Source organism: Protopterus annectens, chromosome 8.part0 (genome assembly GCF_019279795.1).
Source record: "Protopterus annectens isolate FY-2018-M chromosome 8.part0, PAN1.0, whole genome shotgun sequence".
NCBI lineage: Eukaryota > Metazoa > Chordata > Ceratodontiformes > Protopteridae > Protopterus > Protopterus annectens.
The window spans coordinates 1666290027-1666315684 of record NC_056741.1 but is presented as its reverse complement, the minus strand read 5'-3'; the positions used below and the strand labels follow the sequence as shown (position 1 = coordinate 1666315684).

General features: G+C 38.7%; 1 protein-coding gene across 4 annotated transcripts in view; it reads right to left on the bottom strand.

The window, feature by feature from the left end:
* ROBO3 (roundabout guidance receptor 3) overlaps positions 1 to 25658 on the bottom strand; it is a 2447731-nt gene that overhangs the window by 426223 nt on the left and 1995850 nt on the right. For all 4 annotated transcript variants that reach the window (XM_044081188.1, XM_044081190.1, XM_044081189.1 and 1 more), the window contains 2 exons: positions 16739 to 16907; positions 15050 to 15216 (listed from right to left, as the gene is read on the bottom strand). In XM_044081188.1, the coding sequence (XP_043937123.1) occupies positions 15050 to 15216; positions 16739 to 16907 (336 nt within the window). The remainder of the gene's footprint in view (positions 1 to 15049; positions 15217 to 16738; positions 16908 to 25658) is intronic.

Here is a 25658-nt window from a genome sequence, read left to right as displayed (position 1 = left end):
GTTGAAAAGAGCCAGGAATTGACCCAAAATGGCCAATAAACTACAAGTTGCTGGGCTGGAACCAATCCTCTAGGGAAAAATAGGTTGCTCAGTGCTCACCACTCCCACTGGTGAACAAAGAAGCTTCCTCTTATCAAAATAAGGATATGGATAGCACAGGAACTAAGGCAAAGCCCAGAGATCAGAAAAATCTGAAGACTGGAGTATTCTAGTTCAGAAAAGCGGGAAAACAAGGATTTTTTGTTTTTTTTTCTTTTTTTACAGAGAAAGGAGAAAAAGATACAGTAACAAACAGTAAATGCTATAAAACGGCTAGCGCACTTGAGTGTGTTAGCCTAACAATTAAATTAAACAAAAAATAACTTTTTAAAGTGCTAACAGTATAAATTCAACACAAGTACAATAAAAACAATATGCAGAGCTGTTTTTTTAAGCAAAATGCAGTCGAGATGCAGTAATTTAAGCGAAAGCCAGAAAAAATACTTATAAATCCAGGAAAGTCACTCTTTCACTCTCTGCTGCTTGTAGAACTCTGCAGGACACCACGAGGAGCTGTGCTGAGTCTTTTACAAGTGAAAAAGTGCGTAAAAGCGGGCTTTATAGCAGGGGGTTGAAAAGAGCCAGGAATTGACCCAAAATGGCCAATAAACTACAAGTTGCTGGGCTGGAACCAATCCTCTCGGGACAAATAGGTTGCTCAGTGCTCCCCACTCCCACTGGTGAACAAAGAAGCTTCTCTTATCCAAATAAGGATATGGATAGCACAGGAACTAAGACAAAGCCCAGAGATCAGCAAAATCTGAAGACTGGACTATTCTAGTTCAGAAAAGTGGGAAAACAAGGATATATTTTTTTTTTCTTTTTTTACAGAGAAAGGAGAAAAAGATACAGTAACAAACAGTAAATGCTATAAAACGGCTAGCGCACTTGAGTGTGTTAGCCTAACAATTAAATTAAACAAAAAATAACTTTTTAAAGTGCTAACAGTATAAATTCAACACAAGTACAGTAAAAACAATATGCAGAGCTGTTTTTTAAGCGAAATGCAGTCGAGATGCAGTAATTTAAGCGAAAGCCAGAAAAAATACTTATAAATCCAGGAAAGTCATTCTTTCACTCTCTGCTGCTTGTAGAACTCTGCAGGACACCACTAGGAGCTGTGCTGAGTGTTTTAAAAGTGAAAAAGCACGCAAAAATGGGCTTTACAGCAGGGGGTTGAAAAGAACCAGGAATTGACCCAAAATGGCCAATAAACTACAAGTTGCTGGGCTGGAACCAATCCTCTAGGGGCAAATAGGTTGCTCAGTGCTCCCCACTCCCACTGGTGAACAAAGAAGCTTCCTCTTATCCGAATAAGGATATGGACAGCACAGGAACTAAGACAAAGCCCAGAGATCAGCAAAATCTGAAGACTGGACTATTCTAGTTCAGAAAAGTGGGAAAACATCAATATCTGCCATTAAAACCAATATTAGCTAACACCACACCCTACTAAAGCCTAAATAAAATTAAAAAAACCTCAAACAACTACTTCACTTACTTCATTAATTAACATGTTCCACATAAATATTTCTATATAATTAATAGTACTGACAATCCTTATATTCCTTGCCCACATTACTTCATATCATAACAATCTACCTGACACACTACCTCATCATGCCACCTCTGCCACTCACATCATTACCTCCACACCTCTCACCCTCTCCATTATCCCATCTGTCCTACACACACAAACATCTAACCTTATACCCTCAAACCTGTTTCATCCTCCCACCATAACAATAAACTATCAACAAAATATAGTACACAACTAACCTCATAAGAACCAAAGCGGACATTGCACCCAGACTCTCTCTCTAGGGAAAACATACATCCTAATCCCAGACTATCTGATAACAATATCCACCTGACTAACCATAATCCATCACACGACATATTCCAACTTCCTAGATAAGCTAATGACCTGCTCATACTAAATATGAATATTAGAAGCATTAGCAAAAAAGTCCATGATCTTCATACTAATCTTTCTCTATACTTACCAGACTTAGTATTATTAAATGAAACTTGGGATAAACCTGACATTTCCAACAATGAAATTCTACCACCAGGCTATAATATCTTACGTATGCGGTTACTTGTGTACTATCATATTTTGTTGATACAACAAGTACAAATATAACTCTGTCATTGTCCATGATGGTGTGAATGACCTGAGATGTACCTCCCTGGACTACATGAAAAAAGACATGGAGAAGCTGTCCGATCTTGCAGCCCAGACAGGTATGACCCTAGCCCTGAGTACCATCCTGCCATCACCCAGAATGATACCGCAGTACAAGGACAGAATGATTGACTTCAACAATTGGCTAAGCTTCTGGTGCCATTCTAAGGGGATCCAGTATCTGTCTGCCTGGGATGACATGATCGAAAAACCATGATGATTTGCCAGAGATGGCCTGCACCTGTTGCCCTTGGGATTCCGGCTAAGGCTCTTGCCACCTCTATAGTGCCTTTTTTAGGCAAGGTTCAAATGACAAATTCACCAGCTTAACAGGTACAAGCAAGCAAAATCTGAGGGTAATGCCACTTAATGCTAGAAGTCTAAACCTCAAAATGCACTGACTCGCGGCACCCCTTAAAATGGAGAACATCGACATCTGTGCACCTGGTACAAGGCTCCAGAGAGCACCCCTGCATTACCAGGCTATAATTCATATCACACCTTTCAGCCACCTAACCTGGACTGAAACATTAAAGGCGGAGGTGTGTCCATATTCATTAAGGACATCCACACCTCCAGGCTAGTTGCACAGCATAATGCATCCGAGATTATCCAAGTGTAACTAACTCTGGGAAAGACCACAATCCAAATTGTAGCTTGATACAGATTCCCCCACCATGCCCCAGGATTCCCACTCCTCATTTCTTGATACACTGGAAAATATTAGGATACAACCTAACACACTAATAATGGGCGATTTCAACTACCCCACCACTGGGAAAACTACTCATGTACCAACACTTGTGCTTAACACTTTCTGAAATTCATAAATTCCAACGCCTTGGATCAACTTATCCACACCCCCACCAGGGGCAGCAATATCCTAGACGTGGTCATTACCAACATGGGCAACCGGTGTTCCACACCAGAGGTCAATTCCTCGGTGAGATCTGACCACAAGCTAATCACCCTAAACATCAACATCCCACCCCCAACCCCCATTAGGGAAACCACTGTAAAAAATTTCTCCAAAGCCAACTTCAAGCTTCTTAAGACAGAAGTGGCAAACGTCATGACACCCATGCTGACAGACAATAGAGGTACGACTGCTGAATCCTATACAAATGCACTTTATAAGCACTTACATGAGTGCATGGATCATGCAAACAGAACCAAGATGCTATCCTCCACAAAAAAGAAGCCAATCTGGTGGTCCCCTGCCATAAACAAACTCTACAACAGAAGAAAGAAACTGTTGCAAAAAAGAGTAAAATCCTATGATTGGAGGAACTCCGTGGTCAGCCTCAGTAAGAAGCTGAGATCCCTCATAAAATCCTCCAAAGCTAGTTATGAAAAAAAAATCGCCACTGATTCTAAAGACAGCCACAAAGCATTCTATAGCTATGTCAAGAATCTCAATGGCAACACTTAGATCTGCTCTGAGTTACAGGGCAATGGCACTAAATATACAGAACCAACTGATATTGCCAACATCCTCGCAGATAGGTTCAGTGCTAACTTTACCCTCTATCACCCCTAATGGGCCCATCTCTATACCGGAATAAAGCAAAGTACCTGTAATCATGGCTGCACAGGTAAAAAACACACTCTCCAAAGCCAAGAATACAGCATCCATGGGACCTGGCAACATCCCAGGCTGTGTTTTACATGAAGTGCAGAACAAACTGGCACTCCACCTAAGTACCATGTTCAATCATAGCCTCACCTCGGGCTTTGTGCCCACTGAATGGCGCACAGCAATGGTTATCCCACTCCACAAAGGGGGAGCCACCACAGACCCCGGGAATTACTGCCCCATTAGCCTGACGAACCTGGTCTGCAAGGCTATGGAGCGTATCATCATGGAACTTATAAACAATGATATTGATAATCTCCAAAATCTGGACCCTACCCAGCTCGGGTTTGTAAAAGGCAGATCATGTCTCCTAAACCTGATAGACTTCTTTGAAGAGGTCACCAAAGCCGTAGATGAGGGTAAGGTGGTTCACACAGCCTACCTAGATCTCGCCAAGGCTTTCACCACCATCCCCCACTCTGGAATTATAGACAAACTCACTAAACTAGGTATAAATCCCTATGTCACAAGATGGGTTGCCAACTGGCTCACTGACAGAACCCACACTGTGAAAGTAGCAGACTCTAAATCCAACTTCAGACCAGTGACAAGTGGAGTACCACAGGGTTCAGTCCTGGGTCCTCTCCTGTTTGGTATCTACTTCTCTAAAGTACAAGCTAACACAGAAGGTCTTTGGCTAACAAAGTTCACAGATGACTGCAAACTAGGAGCCATAATCAAAACTCCTAACGATGTGGACATCCTACAAAAGGGCCTCACCGAGACAAATGCCTGGTGTCAAAGCCATGGCCTCAAGCTCAGTGCCAAAAAGTGCACTGTCATCCCTTTTGGTAAAAACTCTGTACCCATGAACTACCACATAGGCTGTAGTCTACACCAAAAGTGTGATAAGAGACCTTGGGACACAGGTGGACAGTAGTCTCTCCTTTGATAATCACATCACCATAGTAGTCAGGAAATCCTTCTTTATGGCACATATCATCTCAAAAGGTTTCTCATCCAGGACAAAAGAGGTCATTGTTCCCCTCTACTCATCACTCATTAGACCCATTATAGAGTACAATGTCCCTTTTGGTATGTACCTCACAAGACATCTACAACAACTGGAAAGGCCGCAGAAATACCTCACAAAGAGGATTACCAGCCTCAAACAGATGCCCTACACAGACCATCTCAAAAAACTCCAGCTTTACTCTGTCGCATATCGCCTACTCAGAGGCGATCTCTGCCTAACATACAAAGCTATGTCAAACCCAAAGCTGTTGGACATGTTCCACTTAGAAATCCCAATGCCTCTGAGCTACATGCTCTAGGGACCTAAACCTTGTCACCACAATAAACAGAACATGCTGGAGGGATAAATTCCTGTCCCAGAGACTTCCCATACTCTGGAGCAAACTACCTATCTATATCAAAAAAAGCTCCTCATTAGCACTCTTCAAGAAACATCTTGATGACTGGATGGAAGATAGGAAATTTACCCTGGGGATCACTTCTGTGGCTCTGCTTGACAGGGGCACAGGAAAATAATTTTTTTGGGTGGCGAAAGCCAGGGTACCATTTGGCTAGGCTTATATAGGCCCTAGGGCCAATAGCCTAGTGCCTACCTATGAACACATGAACGTAAAGATCGTGCAACTAAAAAAGGAGGTGGAGTAGCTTTACTATTTAAAAATCAGCTAAGTGTAGAAAACGTAGATATATTAACACCTATCTTAGGCAATGCAGAAATTATAATTGCAAAATTAAAAATTAACCCCAGAAAAAGGGTCAATATAACTGGTTGCTATATACCACTTGTCAACAATTTACCCACCCTGGAGACCTTACTTGACTGGGCCTCTAAGTTCCTCTAACATGAAACCATCATCTTAGGGGACTTCAACATTGACTGGTCAACCTGTAAATTGAGTTCTCCCATCAACTTCAGCAACCTCCATGGATTCTCTGAACTCATCTAGTCCCCTACTAGAATTGACAAATCCGCCAAGAAATAGTCAATACTTGACTTGATTCTGACAACAGACCAAATCTTATCTGTCAACCAGCATGCCACTCTGACAGCCTGAGTGACAACTTACCTACATTTGTAATAAGATATCACTCATATCAGGAAAAGCCCACCAATTAGCAGATAAGAAACAAGAAAAACTTAAATCCACCTAGCTTTATTAATGCACTAAAAGGATGTAACTGGACTCCTCTTAAAAACCTCAACCTTGAGAAAGCTGTTCAGTACTTCAGCTCTTCTTTCTTAGATATCTTAAACTTCCACGCTGCTCCCAGAACTATCAGAGTCAAATCCAACTATGCACCCTGGATGAGTTAAGAAACTAGATCTCTCCCTGTTGAAATCCAGAGATAAAGCTTGGGCCCACTGGCACAAAACTGGATGCCATACAGTCATATCTTGAACTTTGTAACAAATCAAAGAAACGTATCAAAATAGACAAAAGTAGCTAGTACTACAATATACAAGCTAAATATCAAAATGACCCCAACAAATTCGACAGCCATTAAGATTCTCCTTCCTGAAAAATCAGGTACTCCCCCTTCCAACTGTAACTGATACTGCAACTCAGTGCTGCCACCTATTTCAACAAATTCTTCACTGAATCCATTCTTGCACTAGCAAATACTCAAAGCCATCCATCCTCCAGCCAACCACCCAACTGCCATACTAAAAACAATGGCTTTACCTTCCATCCTGTCTCTACTGATGCAATGAGGATACCGCTGATAAACTCCCATCTGAATTTTTGAAAATAGCTGCTGATGCAATTTCATACCCAGTATCCATTCTTATCAATTGTTCTATATCTGAAAATCTTGTCCCTGAGATATGGAAAATTTCTTAACATTATTCCACTGCACAAAGGGGGTAACCCAAAAGAGGTAACCATTTATTGGCCTACAGCAATACTCTCACCTCTGTCCAAAATACTGGAGAGGTGTATACACTCACGAATCATGGATTACCTCAACAACCACAACCTTCTCACAAATTCACAAATACTCAACATGGCTTCAGGCCTTATCACAGCACCACAACAGCCTTTATGTCATTCATTCATATGGCAAACAACCATAGAAATAATAGTAACTATGTGCCTGCTATATTTCTTGACCTCTTCCAAGGCATTTGACATAATTAACCACAACAAACTCATTAAATCCCTCTGAGAACTGAATCTTAGCAAACCCTCCATTACCTGGTTTCAAAGTTATTTAACAGGTAGGCAGCAAGCAGTTCAGTGGAGGCAAGAACTCATTCTATTACCAGTCACACTGAGTGTTCCCCAAGGCTCCATCCTTGGTCCTTTACTTTTCTCTTTATTCACTAACAACCTCCATTCTTCTCTACACATCTCAGTTATCTAATATGCTGCTGACTCAACACTTATCTGTTCTCCCTCCTTCCCTCCAAGAACTGCAACTACAAACACAGGCCTCTTTCCTTTCTGTAGAAGGATGGCTTACCAACTCTCAACTAATACTAAACCCCAATAAAACCAAACTTCTCATATTCCAGCCTGCTAATCATTCCACTCCCATATCCACATTTACTATCATTTCTAACAGTAAAACAACTATCTCTCTTGCCACTCACACTAAATTTCTAGCAGTTGAGATAGACTTCAACATGAAGTTTGACTCTCACATTTCATTCACTATAAAGAAAGTAATTAAAAAAATGGAGGGACTATATAGAAATAAACAATTCCTTACAAACAGCAACAGGGCTAAAATATCACAAACACATCTTATCTCCACACTTCTATATGCCTCCCCTATCCTCACCTTGTTTGTGTTTGTGTCTTTCGGCTTTTAGGAGTCGCCACAGCGGAACTCCGGTCCGCTAATGATTGGCAGTAGATTTTTACATGCTGGCTTGCTGGGCCTAACACACAACCTTCAACGAAGGAATGTCCATTCACGTATGTCATCACACAAAAGACGCTCTAACTGAGAATTGAACGGGCAACGTCTAACTGCGAGGCGACAACGCTACCGCAGCACCCTTTGAAAATCAGATATAGTTAAACTTGATGCCTGCAATAACAAAATTGCAAAGTTCACCACCAATAGCCGACATCAAACACACCACTGCTTAGCCCTTAAACAACTCAACTGGCTTGAACTTACCCATCCACTAGTTTACAACCAGCTTATACTAAGCCGTATGATTCTCTACTACCCTGATAAAGCCCCGCATTACAAAACCTAATACATTCTTGTGCTAGTACAAGGGTCCTACATTCCGATAATAAACCTCTCCTTCAAGTCACTAAAACCAATAACTCTACAGGAGCCTCTCACTATTCAAATCTTATAGCTACGAAATGGAACACTCTGTCTACTAATGTATCAGCCATAACGTCCTAGCTCAGTTTAAGAAATCTCTAAAAATACAGCTACACGTTAAGTGTGTATGTACCTGTGAGTCTCCTGGCTAGTCTAATTCCATCACCTTCTTGCTCACCCAGGGTAATCACTCCTCTCTTGTTCTCAGGCAGCAGACTTCTCTTTATCTTGCAAGTCTCATTCTTCTCTCTTCCTCTCAACAGTTACCGTTTCTTCTACGTACAGGCACGCGGTGCATACTTTATATTATTATAATATCATCATACTGAATGCTATTTTGATTGCACTGTTTAAGGTGTTTCTTCTCTCTACCTGTATATTGTACCATTTTTATCCTAGTTTTAGTTTTGTACAACTTATAGTGTTATTATCCTAGATTTATTGATGTAAAATGTATAGTGTTATTCTTCTGTACCTGTAAAATTGCACATTATTATCTGTTTTTCATGTGCAGCTTTTCTCCCCGGACCTCAGCTGGAAAAGGACGTGTGTCCAGTCAGCCTTTCCCGGTAAACAAATACAAAATAAAATAAATAATAAATAAATAAATATAGATTAGAAAAGATGAAGGGTGGGAGTAGGAGTCTTGGGGAGATAAAATCATGTGGGTGAAAGAAATGAAGCAGAAGCACTAGGGGTGAAAAAGTATGCAGGAATGACAGCAGGAAACCTGAGGGCGACAGCTGAATATATACAAGACTGAATGAGGGGGATGGGAGAAGGAGTAGGTAGGTACACGTGAAATGGTGTGAAGGAAATGGAGAAGGGGTACTGAGGGTGACTGGTGAGTACATGTGATATTTGTAGAAGTACGGTGACAGTTACAGATGGGTAAATTGGGAAGACGGGATCAGACTAGGAGTCCTGAGAGCGACAGCTGAGTAGAAGTAAACTGGTATGAAGGGATGGGAGAAAGTGAGTATATGTGAAATGGGATGTATTGACATATGTAGGAGTCTTGAGGGTAACAGATAAGAATGCGTGAAATGGGATGAAAAAATCAGATTAGGAACAGTGAGTGTGACAGGGAGGTGAAAAAGAATGAAGGTAAGCTAAGAGTACTGAGATTGACAGGTAAGTACATGTGAAACTAGATGAAAGGGTGACAGGTGCAGTACAGAGTCAAAACAGGAAAATTAAATGGAAATAGGAATCTTGAGGATGGCATGTGAGTAAAGGGAAATGGGGTGAATTCTGGGGCATCCTGAGGCAATGCAATACATGAACGAGACAAACTAGTGATACTAAGAGTCCTGAAGGTGAAATGTAGTTACAGGTGAAATGAGGCAGACAAATGGGAGTTATAATACTGAGGACAACAGCTGAGTATATTAGAAATTTGATGAATGGGTGAAACAGGATCAAGAAATGAGTTGATGTGATTTCATGTTCGAGATTAGGAGTAATGCTGCAGGTATGATGCTATTGGGTCATGTAGTGTGTTTTGATTTACAGAAAGAAAACTATCTGACTTGTGCTGTCAGATTTAGGATATGGAGTCAGGCTCATGACATTCGTACTAACCCATCTGTGGCTAGATGAGGGAGGCATCTGACAAATGGCCTTACCTCTAACCAAGTTCTCTCCTCTAAAAACATGTCTAAACCCAAATTCACAAAGGTTTAGCCCAAGGCTATCCTACAGAATCACTCAGATCTTTAATGAAAAAGCTCAGCAAGTCAAAGCCATTAATGTTCTTCTTCCAAGGTTTGAATATGGTCTGCCCGTTATTAGCCAAAGATCTTCACAAAATGGCACTCAGGATCAAAAAGTTGAAAATCAGATTCTCTGTTTCATTCATTTGCCCAATAAAACTGAACTCCATTGCCATAGTCTTAGTAAAGTAAAATGGCTAACAGTAACTGACAGGGCCTAACTTCTAAATACTCTCATGTATAAACTTCTTGATCTACGATATTGTCTTCCTCTGTTCAATAAATTATGAGTACATATCAAAAACTCCAACTATTCCCTTTGGAATTCTATGTCTGGTTCACACTTGCTAATAACATTTCTCCCTGTTGATGATATTAAAATGCCTAGTCTCCATGGAACTGGATACTACTTTTTCCCTACTTATTGCAGTATAATGGTTGTAGCTTTGTCTCTCCATTCTACTCTCGTTAATATTACTGCATTTTCTGTTTTACTCAGTTCTAACTTAAGACTAAAGGCCTACAGCTTATCGTGATAGTTTAATGAAATGGGATGGCATTTTTCTAGAGCAGTCTTTGACTTTGCATCCTTCAATGTTCCCATTGTTTTGGTGAAATTTGTTCTGTATCTGCCAATAGACACAACACAATTTTTACATGTAGAATTAATTGTTCATGCCATTTGGTGATAACTAATATATACAATTTGGATGGAATAATGCTTTTAGTTAAGTTTTCCATATCCGTATCCTATTAAACAATTTTGGTCTTCTATTGTTTAGTACATACAAATCAAACACCAGCACTTTAGTGTTGCAGGACACAGAAACGATGATTTTATTTTTAGGGACTAGCTGAGCTCTAAAATCACTACATTTAATATAAATAGTATGCTTATGTGTATACAGTGATTAACTACCTGTTTTTGTAAGTTTGCTACAGTTAATATTGATTTTATGCCTTGCTTAGTACTCTTTCTATCATAACACAAACCAACCAAGCTAAGGCTGTTCACAACTTTTAATACAGACAATCTAAATATACTACATATAAAGGTACTAGGACATTATTTGCCACCACTGATGACCCATGTCATGGCTAAAAAGGTCATTTGAGCAGTGAACCTACCTAGTTTATGCATTTAATACAAATAAATACACATATTTAAATATGTGGTATTTCTTATAATAGTACATTTAGAAGCATTTTCTTATAACTAGTAATGGAAATTCTGTACAATATCACCTTTGCAGCTAGCTGCATTTTTAGCTCATTCGCTTCTGTCTCTGAGGTGATCCATATCATGTTCTGATTCTCTTCAATCACCCTGTATAACACTAGATGTAGGTTCTTTAAGCAGCACCCTGATTACACTCCTGTGTCCCTAAATCTGTGTCACTGTCTATCATTCATACCATTCACAGGTGCGGCTTGCTGCTTGGGCCCATGTAATCACCATTAAACACTACCAGCTTCCTAGCTGAACATACACATGTGGTAACATTTTTTACAATCTTTTGTTTAAGTCAACAATTACTGTATTTGTGTGATGCCTTTCCACAATGAAAGCATGCTTGTTTTTAGTACAGCTGCCATAAACTGTCCCCACTTGCTTTCTCTGTGTTCCCTTGAGTCACCCAAAAATTAATTTTGCTTCATCAAATTTTCCAAATCAAGAAGTGTAATTCAAAAATGTTTAAAGATACTTTTTTTTTTTGCATGGGTATGCCCTCATACACACACATGTGAGTCTACACACTCCACACCCCCCACAGTTTTTATATATATATATATATATATATATATATATATATATATATATATATATATGGGTCTACTTCTCTTGAATGAAAACTCACTTCTTTGAATAAGAGGAACCCGAGACCCACTTTAGGAAAAGTGCACTTAACCGAAAGTGCACTTTCGGAAAAATCAGTTTACTGAAGCACAGCACAGTGGGGATAAGGAAATACACCTTTTCCCCACTGTAGTGAGCTTTTAGAGTTAGTATATATAAGTAGCAGGGGTGTAAGAGGCCCTGCAAAAATGTGTTTCACTTTGCTGGACCAGAACTCTGCTATACATATATATATATATATATATATATATATATATATATATATATATATATATATATAAACCACAAGATCGCACTACAGTGGGGAGTGTCACCTCAGTAATGTAGCTAGGATGGAGTGAGAGGGGAGTCTGTCCCAGAGGCAAAGTATCTGGGGGGAACACTATCAGCCAATCTCTCCTTAACGCAATACTGGCTTTTAAAAGCTAGTACGGCAGTTGCAGTCAACCCTGAGCACTGTAGTACTCTCTGTACTCTCTGTATGGTATAAACTGGACAAACTGCTTGCTACAGTTTAGAAGATGATTTTTTTTAAACAAAAACATGAGCTCTATAGCACTTTGTGCAGGAAGGCTATAAACTGTAGCAAGCAGTTTGCTACAGTTTGAAAAAATTATTATTTTTTTTTTTTTAGTAAAATGTATGGGTACAGAAACAGGACCTGAAATGCTGGGGCGGATCTTGCATCTGGAAACCTGGTTGTTGTGCCAGTAGAAGGAACATCTGGCTCTTCAATAGTAGAGTGGGAGGTGGTATGGATGTACCTGTAATTAGCAGCTTAACACAGGTAAGTGTCTCTTTCTTTTTTTTGCGTTTCACTTGAAGAGCTTTGGGGTGGTACGCTGGTTCATGGTACTGACACAGGGCACTAGATGAGGCAGCTATGCTTCTATGTTTCTTTCTCACAGCTGCTAGTCTCCTCTTCTATTTCCTCAGTAGGTACATGCATTATGGGAGAACCAGCACAGTTTGTGCCTCCAAACCATATGCTGGTTTGGATTTATGTGTCACGGGCACATGATGTGGATATTGACATAGTGCTGACTTCAGACTCCATGCTGGTTTGGATTTATGTGTCATGGGCACATGATGGGGATATCGACATAGTGCTGACTTCAGACTCCATGCTGGTTTGGATTTATGTGTCATGGGCACATGATAGGGATACCGACATAGTGCTGACTTCAGGCCAGATGCTGGTTTGGATTTATGCATCATGGGCACATGATGGGGATATCGACATAGTGCTAACTTCAGACTCCATGCTGGTTTGGATTTATGCGTCATGGGCACATGATAGGGATACCGACATAGTGCTGACTTCAGGCCAGATGCTGGTTTGGATTTATGCATCATGGGCACATGATGGGGATATCGACATAGTGCTGACTTCAGACTCCATGCTGGTTTGGATTTATGCGTCATGGGCACATGATGGGGATATCGACATAGTGCTGACTTCAGACTCCATGCTGGTTTGGATTTATGCGTCATGGGCACATGATGGGGATACCGACAGAGTGCTGACTTCAGACCACATCCTGGTTTGGATTTGTGTGTCACGGGCACATGATGGGGATATCGACATAGTGCTGACTTCAGACTCCATGCGGTTGGATTTATGCGTCATGGGCACATGATAGGGATACCGACATAGTGCTGACTTTAGACTCCATGCTGGTTTGTATATATGTGTCACATGCTGGTTTGGATCTGTGCATCATGGGTGCACAATGAGGATGCCAACACAGTCTCAGAGACAGACCACATGCCAGATTGGATCTGTGTGTCATGGGCATATGATGGGGATATTGACATAGTGCTGACTTCAGGCCAGATGCTGGTTTGGATTTATGCATCACGGGCAAATGATGGGGATATCGATATAGTGCTGACTTCAGACTCCATGCTGGTTTGGATTTATGTGTCATGGGCACATGATGGGAATACCGACATAGTAATGACTTCAGACCACATGCTGGTTTGGATCTGTGCATCATGGGTGCATAATGAGGATGCCAACACAGTCTCAGAGACAGACAACATGCCACATTGGATCTGTGTGTCATGGGCACATGATGGGGATATTGACATAGTGTTGACTTCAGACCACATGCTGGTTTGGATTTGTCATGCATGCATGATGGGGACACCAACACAGTGTCAGGTCAGGACACATTGGTTTGGATTTATGTGTCATGGCTCCTTAAACAGTAGCAGCATCCCTGACAACAATCACAAATAAATGATATTGGCAGAGTGCATACCTGTCTCCTGGGAAACCATAAATAGTGTTTCTGATTGGCAGCAAAGCTGTTGCCTTTTTTATTCTCTCTCTCTCTCTCTCCCTCTGCCTGTGTCTCTCTCCACAGGTTCTTCTTCATGACCTATGGAAAACTTCCCATGGCTCCTCCTTGGTTGACATGACTCCTTTTTCATACTCATCTACATATGGTTGCAGCTGGAGAAGTACACTCTTGGCCAAATGTGAAATTATTCTAGGGATGCAGTAAGTTTGGTTACTGGATAAAAACCATAAATGAGATCATAACCACACCATCACCTGAATATTAAATGGCATGCAGTCTGTAACTGTCCACCTTAAAATAAAAACTGCCGTTATCTTCAAATTGATCTACCAATAGCTAAATAAATAACGTAACTTCATCTATTCACTGTCAGTAACCCACCTCAAGCCCACAGACTGCAATTCTTTCTGCAGAATTTTACATTTGTTGCACAGTCATACCCTTCAGACAGGAGCTGCATAATTTCAGTTCTGTGTTGTAAAAGGAATAGCTTAACTACAAACATTTTGACATGCCCTATTCTGATGCAACATGCCAGGCTGTACTATGCTTCCAGTGTTCCAGTATACTGTCCCTGTAGTCATTCCACTGGAGTACTGAAGCAGCATTTCAGGGGGTACTTTTCAGTAGGGAAATCCAGCATCAGAAGGACTAACAGTAGAACTTCTACTTCATAGACAGAATAGTACCGATAGTAAGATAATGGCTTCTTTCCCAGAAACACTCAGCCACCCAATGAAAGGGTAACATCTAACATCACTTGCACAGATGCTTCCAGGAAGGCACACACATGTCAGGTTAGACTCCTCATTTCTGTTTGGTGCTGCCAATCATAAAGATTCTTTCTGGTTTTCCAGGTGACAGTTCTACACTCTGCCAATAACATTTGTTTGCGTGTCTTAGCTCATTGTTCTCACTCACACAGTGTATCAGTGCACTGTACTGGCCATGATTAGCTTGGGCACTACCTATGATCAGCAAAGTTGTCAAATTAAAGTCATTCATATCTGAAAACATTCCTAATACTACAATACAAACCTTGTGTGCGGACAGGTTCAGAAACGGGGCTGGGGTCACTCACTCCGTAAGAGTTCATGGCTCGGACAAGGAAAAGATAGACAGTATTGGGGTTTAATCCAGTCACTGTATGCTTCTCCACTTTCACATTGCTTGCCACCGTCTGCCAAGTGCCACCAGCTGATTGGCTAGGAATATAAAATTGGAAAATAAAATAACATTTATTTAATCCTTTATCCTTTATATACAAATATACATCTCTATAAACAGCTGTATATGTCTTTCAAATTTTACTGATAATATTTTTTTCACCTTGCCACTATTAATATGTTTTCGTGGCACACGTCTGTTGACTTTTATTAAAGAAAACACAGCTAACAATGCTTCAAGACCACGACTGGGCTACAGTCCTCTCCATCAGTCTGTATATTATAGTCACATGATGATAATAAAAAAACTGCTCCTCATAGATCACTGACGGTTTTTGGAAAACTATGCAGCTTGGATTGTGACTCAGCAGGCAGTATTAATGCAACAAAGAGATATCAGCCTTGAAATTCGAGAATTAGGAGCAAAGACAGAAATAACAATGGACAAAGGCCCCAAATAAGGCCCATTCCTAAAGCATTGCTCTTATCTGCTTAGATAGCTTATATAACAAGATTTTCATTAGCATGAATTTTGTACCTCTCAACTTTCTTCCTTGACAGTTTTGGACAAAGCCAAAAATAATGGGGGTCCTAAATCAAGAATAATTTTAAATGTTACTCTAGTTTACTTAAATAGAGCAACAGGTTTTGCATCAGCATGCATTCCGAACAATAAATGCGAAACTCTAAAGTCTGGCATTAATTACCAACTGTAATCTAGTATTTACCAAAAATCTAAACTTTTTAGAGGAATATGGCAAATATGAGCCAAAATCTGAAATATTCTGCAAAATCAGGGACAGTTGAAAGGTACAATGCATTTTTGAAAGAACAGCAAGTCTGGAACTTTAATAAATGACATTATTTAGGACTATAATACCGTCCAATTTGCCAGAAATCACTGTCTCTGAGACAGAAAAGAAAAATTGATCTAAAACCAGGGAGTGTTGAGAAATGCATGCTGCAACAAGTTAAGCTAAAAATACTCATCACTATCACTCACTTTTTAAACAGCAAAATCAAATTATTTTACAGCCATAAAATTTTGATCCCCAGCATTGCCTTATAATTAAGATTTCCTTATGACCAACCTTAAAGAATGGTTCTAACCTGCATTAATACAATGTTTGATATTCTATAGTAAAAGATGTATACTTTATTCACATTTTTTTTTGCCCCAAGTCATATGGCTTCCATGATCAAAACAGATCTTTTTAGGACTCCAGGTATCAGTGCTACAGACATAACACTAAGCCTTCCAGTGACCAAAATTTACTTCTGATAGAGCTAAACTGTGCAATGTGGAGGAACTCTTTAGTTTATGATTTTGAATCCTCTGTCTTTTATTAATAATTGACTACATGCAATCTACAGTTTAAAACCAGAAATGTGCAGTTCCTCGTTTCCTGTCATGGTAAAATAATGCGAGTTAGTTCTACATACAAAATCATTTCAACTTCCTTTTACTAATGGTCCATAAGCTGTTAAAATATAAGAATGTATGAATATTTGCCTGTTGCTGCCATACCCGGCATACACCTTGTACAAGTGCATATCATACCTAAATGCTTCAATGATATACAATGACACAGTGTCCCCGCCATTAGGAGTATTCTGCTGCCATATCAGTGTAACGCTATTCTTGGTGACATCAGTAATGAGGGGCTTGGCTGGCGATCCTGGAAGGTAGCTTAGGTCAGATGGCTGAGCAGTCGTCCAAATGATACTCTCTGTAAATGTAAAATCAAAAACTGCACAATTAAGCAATATTCTAATGTCTGGTACTATTCTGTGTTTAGACTTGAGACACAAGAAATGAGGAAAAGTAGAATTATACATTGAACAAATTTACACAATGTGATGAGACATCACCATACATAATGTATTGCAGTTTTACAGATAACAAAGCAGGTTTTATACTTATGTTTGTAGCTTTATAAATACTTCATCATGTTCAAGGTTTCAGGGCTTAATGGAGTAAGTCTATAACAAGCTCACAGGTTACCATGACACATTATGCACTAACCTCACATCTCTCTTCAATACTTACGTACTAACCTCATGCACAATATTTAATTACTACTTACTACCCTCATACTCAGCATTTAATTACTTACTAACCTCAAGCTCAGTATTTAATTACTACTCTAACCTCATGCCCAGTATTTAATTACTACTGACAAACCTCAAGCTCAGTATTTAATTACTACTGACAAACCTCAAGCTCAGTATTTAATTATTTACTTACTAACCTCATGCTCGGTATTTACTTGCTTACTAACCTCATACCCAGCATTTAATTACTACTGACTAACCTCATGCCCAGTATTTAATTACTACTGACAAACCTGAAGCTCAGTATTTAATTACTACTCTAACCTCATGCCCAGTATTTAATTACTACTGACAAACCTCAAGCTCAGTATTTAATTATTACTCTAACCTCATGCCCAGTATTTAATTACTACTGACAAACCTAAAGCTCAGTATTTAATTACTACTGACAAACCTCAAGCTCAGTATTTAATTACTTACTTACTAACTTCATGCTCAGTATTTACTTACTTACTAACCTCATGCCCAGTATTTAATTACTACTGACTAACTTCATGCCCAGTATTTAATTACTACTTACTAACCTCATGCCCAGTATTTAATTACTTACTAACCTCAAGCTCAGTATTCAATTATTTAATTACTAACATCATGCTCAGTATTTACTTACTAACCTCATGCTCAATATTTACTTACTTACTAACCTTATGCGCCCAGTATTTAATTACTACTGACTAACCTCATGCCCAGTATTTAATTACTACTTACTAACTTCATGCCCAGTATTTAATTACCACTTACTAACCTCACGCTCAGTATTCAATTACTTACTAACCTCATGCTCAAGTATTTTACTTACTTACTAACCTCATGCTCAGTATTTAATTACAACTGACTAACCTCATGCTCAGTATTTAATTACTTACTAACCTCATGCCCAGTATTTAATTGCTACTTATTAACCTCAAGCTCAGTATTCAATTACTTACTTACTAACCTCATGCTGAGTATTTACTTACTGACTAACCTCATGCCCAATATTAGTTACTACTTACTAACCTCATGCTCAGTAATTAATTACTTGCTTACTAACCTCATTCCCAGTATTTAATTACTTACTGATTAACCTCATGCCCAATACTTAATTACCTTCCATCACTTTCATGTTAGGACCAGAATAAACAAATCTTCATGGGTTCTGTTCAGGCAGCTTTATTATATACAAACACATTACTATTGTTGACTATAGACTGTAACTTAAGTAACTTATATACAATTAATGACTATGATCATGCATGCTTAATCCCTAGCTGCTCTTTCAAAATGGCACTAAGGTTGTGCACGTGTGCGAGTTATATGCTTCTTAGGGGTACAAGCACACATATTTTATACTCTGATCTACAGCCTCCTTCTTTGAGAAATAGACCATACAATTGTTATGAGACTGTTTGGCATGCAGAAATCACAGACAATCTACAGACATGCATTATATAATGTTAAGTAAGTATATGTTTATAAGTTTATAAGTAAATGCAGTCAAGTCCACACTGCTGTGTACTTCACACTTGGTTTAGACACTCATCCATATCGTGTGACATAAAACTGGGAATTAGATTTAGCAACTGGGACAGTTTCTGCAAAATGTTTGACCTGTGGAATGTTTGAATCACTTTCTGGAACAGAATCAGACTTTTGAGCCCATTCTGGTCTGGTAACAGTGTCCGACTCATCTCTAATTTAGAGTTTGCATCACCGATACAATGTTGTGATTGCAATGATGATGGTGGTTCTGGTACAGGAAGAAGATGTTTGAGATCCCTCCTATACTCCACTCCTTTGGAATTTACCAAGTAAGATCTTGGCTCTGCCCAGATGCACGTAATCTGTCCTACTTGATCAAAACCTTTCATTGCCTGGATTCATACCATCTCTCCTTTCCTCAATGGATGAAGTAATCTGTCTGTCATAACTTGATTTCTAATTATTACACTTTTTAAACAATTGAACTTGATGGTTTTATTGTTCTTGGGTTAGGCTGCAACAAAAAATATATCCAAAGTAAAATAACTGAAAAGAAATAAATGTTGAAAGGACTCCAGTCACAACTAAACAGCTTCAAGAATTTATTACAATATAAAAAGCCAGTAAAATAACATGAGGGCTTTCATCTCACCACGGACACTTCATCAAACAAACAATGCCATCCACATCACTTCCTTAAATACCCTCCTTAATTAACCCCTTGCAGTACATGTCATATAAAACAGCCTTTCACATTATAAATATAGTGTTAATAAAAAACTGTTTACCAAGCTTAAGTGTCATAACCTTTTCCACAAATTTAAAAAGTTAAAATAATATATGAAATTTTCATTTATACATATAGTACCAAGAATTACAGAACCAAAACATATTACTTAAGCCTCCATTCATCCTACAATAGCTGCCCCTTCTCTTAAAATGGGATTAACAGATACATATTCATTCAGACTCAGGGGGAAGGTGGCTTTTAACCTAAGTTGCCATATCAACTCCTTTTTTATTAATGGTAATTTCCAATCATCTCCTCTTGGGTTCTTTTTCACTACATCCAAGATACCAAACTTGAAGCCCCCAAATTTGATGCACTCACATGAGTGTTTATACAAGGCACTAGTTTCTATTCTTGTTCTTATGTTGTAAAGTTGCTCATAAATTCTATTTTTGAGTGCCCTCTCAGGTTTGCCTATGTAAAAACATGGGCAGCCCCCACATTTTGCTAAATATACCAGTTTTGAGGTTGCACAATTACCTTTTTTGAAATAGATTTTACTCTGCAGTCCATTTTCTACGGTTAGATTTTGTGTACCAGTGATGTAGGAACAAAAGTTGCATGCTCCACAAGGTGTTGTCCCCCTTCTCACTTCCCCATTTTTGAGTCGATCACCCTCAAGGAGCTTCTTAACATTCTTATCTATCCTGTAGGTGAACCTCGGCTTGTCGCTCACTATTTCACTTAGATCTTTACTGATTTTAAAAATGCTCCAATTAGCTTGTACTATATCAGTCAAAGGTTTGGTAAAATGGTTAAACTCTGTAATAAATGCTTTATCAAACTCTTTTTCTGAATCCTGATTGTTTTCTGTATCAAGTCCCACCCCCAAAAGTGGGGTGTATTTTGCACCCCGTCCTTTGAGAACGTCCTCCAAAATTTTGGTGACCAGTTCACTAGGATAGCCCGTTAGTGAACATTTCTTTAAGCTTATTTAATTCTGTTCCCAGTTCATTCTGGCCAGATGTTATCCTAGCTATCCCAACAGCCTGACCTTTCACTAGGTTTCTTTTTTGAAATTGGGGGTGACAAGTATCACAGTGCAAATAGCTGTTACACCACTTTTAAAAATTTTTGAAGGTGTTTAGTTGCAACTGGAGTCCTTTCAACATTTATCTGTTTTTAGGCTGCAACAAACTTGAGGAAATAGGTAGTGTAGTTCTAGTTTGCCTGAATAGTAGTCTTTGAGTAGGTGAGCCAAGAATATCATCATGGGTTATGTTTCTGAGATTAAGTAAATTCAAGAATACATTGGTGTTGTCATGCTTTGATCTTTTAACTAATTGCTTTGCACTGTGTACTGCTCGTGCAGCTAGATCACTGGACTGAGGATAATCAGGACTAGTAGTGACATGTACAAAGTCCCATTCTTTTGTAAATTTCTGAAACAATTGGATAGTGAACTGTGTACCATTGTCAGAAAAAAGTGTTTGTGGACTACCATGAACTGAGAAATGACATTTCAGCTTAGTAATAACATTAGTTTAACGTAAGTTTGGTAGAAGATCAATCTCAAACCAATTTGAATAATAGTCTACCAAAACTAAGTAGTGTTGATTGTTCCACTCAAAGATATCAGTTGCTACAGTAGATGAAGGTAGCTCAGGAATTGGATGTAGCTGAAGTGGTTCTCTTTGCAAATGTGGTTTAGTACTACTGCATACTGAACAAGAAGAAGGAACTCTATCAATGTCTTTTGGTAATGAAGTCCAAAATACTAATTCTCTTGCTCTTCTCTTAGTGTATGTGGATCCTGAGTGACCACAATGCATAATCTGCACATATTGTTGTAAGGAAGCAGGAGCAACAACTTTAGGACCTTTGAAAATAATGCCATCTTCCGTCAACAATTCTTCTCTGTAAGGAAAATACACTTGCGCCTCAGGTGAATGCTTTGACAGCCATCCAACATTAATATAATGATTGAGCGTTTGTGAAACTGGATCAGTCTGAGTGTGATCTCTTAACTCATCAAGTCTAGTGGTAGAAAAATTATGTACTGATGTCACATCAAAGTCAAAAGTTTCAGTATTAAGCTGTTCTGTTTTATTTCTAGGAGATCTGGATAAAGTATCAGCCAGATAAAGCAACTTGCCTTTAGAATAGCCCAATTTAAAACTGTACTTTTGTAATTTGAGCAATATTCTTTGTAATCTCACTAGAGCAGAATGCATAGACTTTTGAATAGTAACTAGAGGTTGATGATCAGTTTCAGTCTGAATAGCTTGATCATAAATATAACCATGAAACTTGGACCATGCAAATACTACATCCAAAAGCTCTTTCTCAATTTGAGCATACTGCATCTCAGTTTGGGTAAGTGTTCTAGATGCATAGGCTACTGGTCTGCCCTCTTGAAGTATGACTACACCTAGGCCAAATTTTGAAGCATCACAGGAAAGAATAACTGGTTTGTAGACATCATAGTATCTTGACGTAGGTGGGGTAGTAATTTTCTGCTTAAGGTCTTCAAATGCCTTCTGATGATGTTCTAACCATGACCATGTGACATTTTTGCATGCTAGCTTTCTTAAAGATGCTGCTAACTCACTGAAGTCTGCTATAAATTTGCTGTAATAGTGGACTATGCCCAGAAGATGCTGTAACTTTGTAAATTGTCTACTGCTGACATCTGTAGAATAGCTGCTTGCTTGGTCAGGTCAGGTCTCAAGCCTGTACTTATAATGTCCTATGTACGTAACTTCTGGAAGTCTGAATTTGTACTTCAGAGGATTGAGCTTTAAGTTTACTTCATGTGCTCTATCTAGTACTTACTTGAGGTTTCTGTCATGCTCTGCTTCACCACTGCCTCCAACCAATAGATTGTCTACTATTATGGCACAAGGATAACCTGAAAAAATGTGTTCCATTGTACGCTGAAAAATTCTTGCAGAATTTATTCCAAATGGCATCTTTAGGAATCTATATCTGCCAAATGGAGTACCAAAAGTAGTTAGAAATGAGGATTTGAGATCAAGCATCACTTGCCAAAATGAACTCTGCATCCTAAACAGAAAATACAGTAAAATTCTGTATTAGAACTGCAACTTCTTCAACTGTGCACTTTGGATGATATGGTCTTTTTAATGCTTTGTTCAAATCTCTTGGGTCAATGCATATTCTGATTCCATCTGAACCTTTTTTGTGAGTGGCTACCATGGATGATACCCATTCAGTTGGTTCCTGTGACTGGACAAATCACACCTTGCTGCACCATTTTATCCAACTGAGGTTTTACTTCATCTTGCATTGCTATCGGACCTCTTCTTGCTGGTCTGACTACTGGAGTGATATCTGGGTCTAACTTCATGAAATATACAACTGGAAGTTTGCCCAGTTCATCAATGAAAACATTAGCATACTCTGAGACAATGGCTTTAGAGAAATTGGAACTTGGAACTGCACTCACATGATGAACTTCTTTAGCAAAAGAAAGCAGATTCATTCTTAAAGTACATTTGAGACCCAGTAAAGATTGCACTGGCCATTGGACTACACAGAATATTCCTGGCCAAATAACATGAAAATATCACTGAACCTTTGATTTGCATTTCTTCACCTCCATAAGCAACAAGTCTCTCACTACATGTTACCTTGAGTTGTTCATTAGTTCTTACATTTGCAAATGTGTCCACTGATATAACATTACACTTTGGCCCAGTGTCTACTTTGAGCTCTGTGGATTTTCCATTAATCTGGACTGTACAAAAATGTCACTTCTAGTCAATAAGTTTACTTCATCAATTCTCTCACCAAGCACTGATGCACCATCTACATAGAAAGTTAACTGCTTCAGCTCTACTTGACCAACTTCCTTTTTTGTGTGACCTTTCTTTACAACTGTGTGAGCCTTACTTGATTTACAAAACTTTTGGAAATGGTTCCATTTTTTATACTTATGACATTGCTGACCAAATGCTAAGCACTTTTCTCTTTCAGATTCATGATTCGCACCACAATCACGATGGTTAACAATAAAGCTAGATTTGGGTTTTGCTGATTCACGTCTGTGTTGCACTGAGCTGGTGTTGGAACTTGCACTTTTCCTGGAACTTTTTAGAAAACCTTGTGGCTTCTTTGGAAATCCTGTAGCTGCCACGTGCTTAGGCCTGTTCTTGCTTGTCACATGTTGCATACTGTCTACATATGCTCTGTAGCTAACTGAACCCATTTTTTGTCACTCGCAAGCATATTTGTATGTTTTTCTGTCACCTCATGGATTTGACAAATCTCTATGGCTTTGCTCAACATTAAATCACTGTCACAAAGTAAAATCTTTCTCACAGCAGCACTATTAACACTACATACAAGCCTGTCCTTTATCAGCTCATCTTTTAAATCACCAAACCGACACATGTTAGCTCAGTTTCTTAAGTCAGTTATATAAGCTGCAAATGTTTCCCCTGATTTCTGATCTCTTGTGTAAAACAAATGTCTCTCTAATGTAACATTTGTCTGGGGGATGCACATTTCTCTAAACTTGCTCTTCAAACACTCGGGGTCTTCCCTTGATTCAGCTTGTACAGCAATATGGCAATCTACACCTTCTCCTTCATACACTGCTGGTTTATATACAAATGAATGCTCTCTTTTTATGGCCTCTGACCCTGCTATGTTTAGCAAAATGAATGCCCTGTTGCATGCATCTCTATCTGCATAAGCTGCTTTTATCGAACAAAAACTCCAAACTGTTTTAATAAAGTAAGTGCTTTCGTATAGACCAATGTCGATACTTCTTCAGACTTTACAAATTAGCAAAAACCAGTCAAATACTACATGAAACAGTCACATGATCAATATCAGCTAATTAAAACAAATCAATGAACTTATAAAATATACATAGATAAATCAAATACAACCGCTTTATGGTTGGAACAACAAAAAGAGCTTCTATAGCAGCTCAAACTAGATGCCTTCAGATATACTGGATTGAATGATGTATGCTCTATAGCATGCATCTTGAAGCCAAGAAGTTTAATGAGATAATTTTTTATCATTTTTCTTCTTAGTTTTTTATAATTAGCTCACCTGTAGGATTGGTATTTTGCAACTGTATTTGATTTATCTGTGTAAATTTTATAAGTTTGCTGATTCATTTTAATTAGCTGATATTGATCATGTGACTGTTTCATGTAGTATTTACTGACTGATTTTTACTAATTTGTAAAGCCTGAAAAAGTATCGACATTGGTCTATACGAAAGAGTTTACTTTATTAAAAGAGTTTAGAGTATTTTTCGGTGCCAAGTGTCTTTTACCTTTTCTTTTTGGTAGTTTGTTACATTTTTGTTTTTTATAAGCTGCTTGTAAGAAAATATAGTACTCTTGCTCAAATATTCTCCAGTTCTCTGCAATATTCTCATCAAACACAAGTGGTAGGGGTTTTCAAAATCTGTCTGCCATATTAACACATACCAGCGAAGGGTTATTTTGCAAATAAGCAGGAATATACACACATACACATATATGCAGAAGTTTCTGGCATAAACAGAACTTGTCCAATGCCTTCATGCTCTGAACTTATACTCTCATTGGACTTCTCAAAATTATATGAATGAACGAACTTGTAGTACTTTTGAATAACTGGACTTTGCAAAATAAACTTCTCTGGCTTTTCAATACTTTACTGAACTTTGCAAAATAACTTCTCAGTACTTTACTAAACTTTACAAAATAACTTCTTGGGGTTTTCGAGGCTTTCAGAATGTTACCACTAAAGGCAGAAAAGCTAGTCATTTACCATCACTTGTTATACTTTTGGAATTTTATCGATAAAGGCAGTAATGCTACAGTCATGCACCATCCCTTCTTAAAGTCGTTACTCTAAGAAAAATTTGAGAAATTTACAAAGCGACTGAATAACTCATGAGCATTGTGATACTCCTGTAATATCATCTTTTGCAAGAAAACACCTCTTATCAGTGTAAGAAACATGTCAAGCAACTGCACAATGTGAATAAATCCAACATCTGTTGCCCAAAACTCAATAACTTTCAAAGTAACTGCATACAGCACACTGGAATGTCTTCCAAAATGGTGGTACCTTGCTAGGTAACTCTTCACAGTACAAGAAGCACTCTATAATGGCAGCACTTTGTGAAGAGACACACTCAGCA